Below are 8,024 nucleotides of genomic sequence, written 5' to 3' on the forward strand. Positions count from 1 at the left end.
AGGTTGAATTAGTCTCTATTGCATAAAAAAATACGGATTAATTTTGTTAGTTTACATTAAATACAAGTCTGTCTCTATAAAAAAAAAACTTTTTGAAAAGATTGTTTGAACGTAGAAGAAGGAGTTGTATTTAAGAGGAAAATGACATTATGGTGTTATTTTTAGAGATTGAAACAAAATCTACATGAACTTCAATTATAATAACAAACCTAAACAGATCAGCAAATTAAATTAGTGAACTCATATCGTATTACAAACCAGCCACATTGAACAACCTACATTGTAGTTCCTAATTGTTAAATATATTTTTCCCAAAAATATTTATTGTAATATGTTTTATGATATAGTGTGCTTTGGGCATTTTTTTTTATCTAACCTCAATTACTCCTATGGCTTAACTCAAAGTACTTATGGTAATTGCTGATATATATAATTAAAATAAAGTTAAATAATATTCATACTCCAAGTATAAAACAAAAGATGTATATTCTTTCACACCTTCCCTTTTCTCATACAATTATGAGTCATTTATACACTTCACACACTCCCCAACTATACACTTGGTCAACATTGAAGATTTATAACTAATATACAATTTATTTCTAAAAAATCAATACATTATAATATTATTTGTCATTGACTAATAAAGTGTAAATTGAGGTTATTTAATAAAGTTTATGTTAAGAAGGGGACTATATATTATGGGTGGTCCGATAGCGGGTGACACAATAGGCCTAACACAAACACTTGCTGGAATAGGTTCAAAATGGCTTTGATATCATGTTAAGAAGTGGACTTTAAGCCTACCTCAACTCCATAAAACCGACTCATGAGGTTGAGGTTTGCACCCACTTATATACCATGGAAGGCTCTAATCTCTAGTCGATGTGGGATCTCCAACCATTTATAAACAAATATTTATACTTCGTGCGAATTAAATAACATCTTTAATAAATGTGTAAATTAAGATTATTTTCAAACTGTTGGAATATAATTTAAACGAGTATAAAAAAATTATTTATATCATTACATAAGATAATTTCAAATTAGGAAAACATTTCAAAAGAATCTCCAGCTCAAGAAAATAATGTTTGTTTATGTAATTAGAAATACGCCCTCAAAATTAATTTGAGAAAAAAACAAAGATGAATACCATTTATACGAATAAAATAGGAACCATGTACGATTAAGTGTTAATAGAATAAAAACAAATAATGGCACAAGATATTGGTTCATTCATTCGAGACAACCATAATATTAATGAGAAGTTTGCAAAAAATAAAAAAGAAGAAAAAGAAATTGAGTGATAAAGAATGAGAGCAAACAAAACATAATACAAAAAGTACATGGCATTTGCTTTTTGCACTATATTAAATTCCAACTTGGCACTATCATAGAGGTGAAGTTACCAAAATAGTCTTGTTATTATATTGTTTTGTTGTATGTGTTGGAAGAACATTATTTTCGAAATTTTGACTGTTGTATGCGATTTTTTAGTTTTGTTGCTGATTTTGAAAGTGTTTTTTTAGAAGAAAAAAACTTTTGAAATATTAACTTTTTTTGTCTTCTTTCGGATTATAATATGCGTAAAATTTTTGAAATTTCATTTCATAATTTAAGTTGACTGTGTAGGCATTGTTTATTCTGAATTTTACACTAAAAATAAAAATATAATTTTTATTATATTGATTAAATTAAATATTATTTTAAAGATTAAAAAATTATTTGTATATAAAATTATTTCTATTATTAATACAAATTTATAAATTAATATTTTTTTAGTTTATAAAACGATATGTAATTTAATCAAATAATAATAAATTATTTTTGTCTCTAAAATTATTTTTTATTTAATAATTTTTTTAATATTTTGTTCCGTATGTCCATTATGCACTAGCTATTCCAAAAACTTTCTTCCAGAAATTCAAATTCATAAGCCAAAATTCCTCTGCCAAAATTTCTCTTCCAAAATTTTTCTTTTAAAGAAAAAAATACAAAAATATTTTAAACATTTAAAATAATTTGTATTGTACATGTCCTAAAATATATAGTGGCGAAGCAAAAACCAAAGTATTGTCATTTTGTATTCTTTTAGCCCTGCTAGCCTGCAATGACTTATGGGTAAGATAAGAGACCAAAGTTATTGGGCTACAACACCATAAACTTAAAGCAATATATATTGTTTTAATAATTATATGTGGAATAAAATAATTTGTTGTGATCCATTTTGTTAAAACAGTGTGATATATATATATATATATATTATATATATATATATCAATTTATTTTAAGTTGATTAACTCTAAGTGAATCAAAGTAAAATTAATAAAAACTAAGAAAAGCATTTTAAGGAAACAATTTCATGAAATTATTTTTGGAAAATTTTGGTTGCATGTGTAAAGAGTTAGAAGTGATTAAGAGAACACTATCTCTCACCCGTTTATTATATTAATAAATAATACAAAGAAAAAAATAGAAATATTGTGCACACTTGTATTATTTTAATATCTTGTACTCAAGTAAAGATTAAGTTTATAATTAAGATGGTCAAATTTATATATTCTATATTAGAACAAATCTTCACAGTAAAAGAATATAAGATAATCATAATCAAATATAATATAAACCATCATTAGTTTTTTTGCATAATTTATAGAATCCAAATGCATTTGTATATCATAGGAGAAAATGATCATAAAAATGGTCCATAATTTAAACCATAGTAGGATTCACATTATATTCAAGAGGTGATGTCAAGTGAAGTTAATAGATGCATTTTTTGGAGTGACTTACTAACTTATGTTAGTAATTATCATAAAGTCAATTACTCTTACTCATTAAAGTCAATACCTTCATTCATTGAATTTTAAAAATTATATTTAAATATCATCACCTTATTTTTTATTAATACCTTCATTTATTGAATTTTAAAAATTATATATAAATATCATCGCCTTATTTGTTATGTTTATCAGTGAAAATTCCATAAAAAATCACTAAATATAAATTATTTTTATAAACAAAAAATAATTAATTATTATATTAACTAAATTTGAGAGACAAAAAATTATTAATATATAAGATAGTTAATATAATAGATCTAACTAATTATTAAAATATTAGTAATTCATTAATTAAATTATAAAATTAATAACTAATATTTCGGTAGTTAATTATATTTTAATTTAAAAAATATTTAGTAATAATAAAAATTACTTTATTTTTTAATATTTAAAAAATCTATTAAATAATTTTCTTTGACTGTTTTATAAAATTCAATAACCTCAAATATGTTGAAAAAAAAATCCATCAACTATATACTAATGTTGGTCTCAAAATAATTGAGAATAACAGGGTCATCAAAAGGTGTGATTGATAGAAGGAGATACAGTGTAAGCACATGTAAGAGAACTATTAAAAATAGAATTATCTATAAAGTAAGTATATACAACATCTTTTTACTATATTATCAATTTATCATCGTACTAAGTTTGTTTTATATATATATATATATATATATATATATATAAGATTCAAATTGTGTTCTATGTTTTTTTAATAATTTGTTTGGTAATTTTGAAAGTTTATAAAGAGCTAAAAAATGGAAATTACATTCACGTAATAAAGGCATTAAAAGACAGTATTGGTTATGATCATTTTGTAATCTTAAAAACAATAATAACAATATTGGCATGTGAATCTTTTAAATATTTGATGAAGATAATATAAATTAAAAAAAAATAAAAAATGAAGTATCATTATTGGTGATGACTTGATGGAAGCTGAACATGAATAATCTTACATCTTCAATTTGATGTCATGTCACCCTCTTTCACACTCTCAATAGGCTTCTCTTATTTTGTTCAACTATAAAAATAAATGACCTGTTGAAAATAATAAACAAAATAATAAAAATAATTTGCTTAATTATCCAGACTTCCTACATGTAATGATGACAAACTTAATCAAACCCTTATTGTATCCTTTTATCATCAATGGCATAGCCAAAGCTCCTTTAATGGTTTTCAGTCCTGAAAATAAAACACTAATGTTTAACAAATAATAATGTAGTAATATATTATGTGAGTTACACTACGAAAAAATTATTAAATAAAAATTAATTTTAAAGATAAAAAAATTTAATTATTATATTAATTAAATTAAATATTAATGATTTTTAGTCTTCTAAAATTAATTTCTATTTAATAATTTTTTTAGTAATGCTAACTGAAAATTGATGGAAAATAATAGTTATTTACAATTAATCTTTCTTCTGGAGTGCATAATTTTTATTTAAAAATGAATAAATTATTGCTTATCTTATATTTCAACTGTAAATAACTTCTGAGCTTATCCTTTCCTTTTCATGCAGTTATATGTATTGTTTCATGATACATGCATGCTCTCGAAGTTTTAGTGTAAAACAAAAAGCCTTTTAATTGTACTCACGTTCAGACAAAACTCGAAACTTGTACGTTTTATCTCTTTAAAAGATGTTGGAATTAACGTGATTAAAAATGAAAGACTTGCAATAAAATAATCTTTTACGAGTTAAATTAATTATTACAAAAATAAATAAATAAAAAAGTTTTTATTAAGTTTTTTCTCTAACAAATTTTAAATATATATTTTTATATCTATCACTTAATTTATAAAGATTTATTATATTTTTACAGAAAAATTATGGAATCCACCTAGTTTAATTATTATAAATAATTGATGAATGTTGAGCATTTACCAGTGCGCAAGAGTGAAGTGAGGCCATTCCATGTCAATGCAGAACGAATCACTGCTGGCCAAAACGGAGCAACAAAGGAAGACCAATCTTCTGACTTGATATCCTACATACATATACATATACCACAAAGTTTTAATTAGTAGTAGCAAAACAACTTCAATTCTGTGAATATATGTAATGAATAAAGAACACAAAACTTTTCAGATTATTGTAAACCTCAAGAACAGTACTGCACTTTACCTGGAGTGACAAGGATTGAAGCAATTTGACATAATCAGCAGCTGAGCACCAGGCTGGAAGATAATATGCATCACAAATCTTCTTCAACAGATCTTGCTCCCATGGTTGTAGGGACTGTTCATCAGGGCCAAGATCCCTGTGACACCATGTTACTATTATTATGGTGCCACCAGGTGCTGCTACCCGACCCAATTCTCCAACAAACTGTCAGTTGCATGTGCAGTGTGTGAAGCAGAACACTTATATTAGATTAATTAACACTTTAATGAGTTTAATGTTAACAACTAAATCATAAACCCTAAACTCGTTGTAGATATACTCGTATTAGATTTCAACATTTGTATGTATTAAGGAGTGGACTTTAGAAGTTTGTGCGTGGAATAATATACTATAGGTGGTGCTTGATAAATTCAATAAATACTCGTTAGGATAGGTTTGAAATGGGTCTGATACCATACTAAAGATTGGACTTTAAGTCTAACTCAACTCGATAAAACCGACTCATAGAATTGAGGTTTGCACCCACTTATATACAATTAAATGTCCTTATCTTTAGTTGATGGGATCTCCAAAAGTATGTCATTTATAAGACACATATCAGCCAAAAATCCAATTTAAAAAATAAAATTGTTTTGTTTAATATATAGATTTGGATTCCTATATTTTATATTTTAAAAATTATATATATTTTCGTATTAATGTCCGTGAAAAATAATGCATAGAGTGCAAGAGAAATTGAATTGAAACCTTAGTTTTGTCAGGCATATGCTCTCCACTCTCCATGGACCACACCAGATCAAACTTCCCATCAGGGAATGGTTGTTCGAGAGCGTCAGCAACCTGAAAAGAAACCTGCAATGACAGAAACATGGAGACAGATATTTTATATTCACGTATTATATTATTATAATAGCTACATGTGCATAGATTCTATAGGAGTTATGAAGAACTTTGAAGAATGTGTAAAAAATAGATGGAAAAGAAAGCAATGTTGAGAGATGAAGGAAGACCTTGTGAGCCAATCCTTGAGCTGCAGCAAGAGCATTAGCTCTTTGAGCTTGAACAGGACTGAGAGTGATGCCAACGCTGGTTGCCCCAAATTTCTGGGCCAAGTATCTGGAGCTGCCCCCTATTCCACACCCAACATCAACTATTCTTTTCGGCCATTTAGTATCATCCTCTAACCAACCACAACAAAAACAAAATCATAGTTACTGATATATAAAATTACAAAAATTATCTCTACAATTTTAAAATTATTTTACTTTAATATGAAATTATTTTTCTTTTCCGTTATAATTTGGTGTATGGTTGTAGATATATTATTTCTCTAAAAATTCATGTCTTAAAATCAAAATCCAATTACTATTAAGTAACAAACTATGAATGTATTTTATGGTCTGTGTAAATAACTTTTTTTCGTAAACACTTACACACACAAATTATTTATAAACCAAAACTAACTTGTACCAAACTAAACATATAGTTTTTTTTTAAAAAAATAATATAAAATAAATTTTACATATTAATATATGGATAAATTTATTTTAATTTAGATTTTTTTATTTTCTTCTTCTTATAAGTCGAAAAGTTGATTTGGTCATATTCATACAACAATAGGAAGAAAATCACTGTGGCTCTAAGTATTTTTCATAAAATAAATGAAAATTAAAAAAACGGAGATTAAATTATGATAATAATATATAGAAATGATATCTGAGGATTTGACGTGTATATAACTATTGAAAAAAAGTAAAATAAAAGAGATAAAAAGTTAAATAAAAAATAACATGGTATATAATGAGATTGTATATAAAAAGTAAAACAAATTTATTAAATAATGAGATTATAAATCGATAGTTGAATTTCATTTATCTAGAATTAAAATTACTTTTAAAGTTAATGTATAATTTTATTATAAACTAATAATTAAAAATATCACATATTTATGTGTAAACAAAAATTTATATACATGTAATAGATGTTGCGGTCACATAAGATCACCACGGTTCGAAAAACGCCATATATTATGACATTTATATATCATTTTATAAAAAAACAAACGTCTATCACAATAATTTTCACACTATTTTTTTAGTGATTATGGAAGTAAATAAAAGTAATACCTCGAGAAACATGTGGATGGAAAAGGCATCGACAAACAGTAGTGAGAAAAAAAGTAAACGACATCTTTCTTTATTCTGTAGAAAAAGGTGAAAGACTCGGAAGACATAGTCAAGAATTCATGATGAAGATTTGGTTCTGAATCAAAGCAAATCAAGGCATGTGTTGTATGCAGCTAATCTCACCAATCACATAAAATTTTGCTGCGAAAGTGGATGCGTTTTGAAATCTAGAGCAGTGTTCGATTCAGTGGAAACAAAAAGCGTTGCGAAAAACGAAGAATACCAGAAAACGAGGCAAAACGAAGCGACTCTTCGATCATTCGGATCTGAGCAGCACGATGATCCGAAACCGAAACGGTGGAATCCGCGTCGTAGAAGCCGTGGTGCATGTGGTCGCCCCAGATATTCTCCCATAAGGTGGAAGACTCGTCGTAGAACTCAGCGATTCCCTTCTGCAGCTTCTCCTTCTCCTTCTCCTTCTCGTGCTGCTCCAGTGCCATTTCCTTCTGAGTAAGTGTTTGAGTGAGTGAATACCTTACGCCATCATTTTATACTCAGATCTTATCTACTCACTCCGCTAAACTCGTATCCAAACACCAACCAACTAATTGGTGCATGTCCGTTCTCAACAAGTTGCAAGAGAAGTTACTCTTTCCAATGTAATCAAATAAATAAATAAAAATTACCAGTAAAAACAAATAAATAATAAAAATATTCTGTAATATCTTAACCTTATAACAAACACCTTAGTCTAAAGTTTAAATTTAAATTTATTTATTTATTAATTTAAATTTAAATAGATATAATCTTACTTAAAACTTTAACTTTAAATTTATTTATTTATTGAAGAAGCATTGATGATTTTTTTTTATTAAAAATATAAAATAATGTAAAAAACTGATAATTGAGTGTTTTTAAAA

At 26.2% G+C, this 8,024-nt stretch overlaps 1 protein-coding gene across 1 annotated transcript; it reads right to left on the reverse strand.

Moving 5' to 3' along the window:
- Nucleotides 1-3,687: 3,687 nt before the first annotated feature.
- On the reverse strand, nucleotides 3,688-8,024 carry LOC137818558 (gamma-tocopherol methyltransferase, chloroplastic). Its single transcript, XM_068622433.2, has 6 exons — nucleotides 7,388-8,024; nucleotides 5,989-6,158; nucleotides 5,726-5,830; nucleotides 4,979-5,182; nucleotides 4,739-4,841; nucleotides 3,688-4,031 (listed from the first exon to the last, which is right to left on the reverse strand). The coding sequence occupies exons 1-6, from the start codon at nucleotides 7,602-7,604 to the stop codon at nucleotides 3,928-3,930; spliced, it is 903 nt and encodes a 300-aa protein (XP_068478534.2). The 5' UTR covers nucleotides 7,605-8,024; the 3' UTR covers nucleotides 3,688-3,927.

This window comes from Phaseolus vulgaris, chromosome 11 (assembly GCF_051622355.1).
Source record: "Phaseolus vulgaris cultivar YP4 chromosome 11, ASM5162235v1, whole genome shotgun sequence".
NCBI classification, from domain to species: Eukaryota; Viridiplantae; Streptophyta; class Magnoliopsida; order Fabales; family Fabaceae; genus Phaseolus; species Phaseolus vulgaris.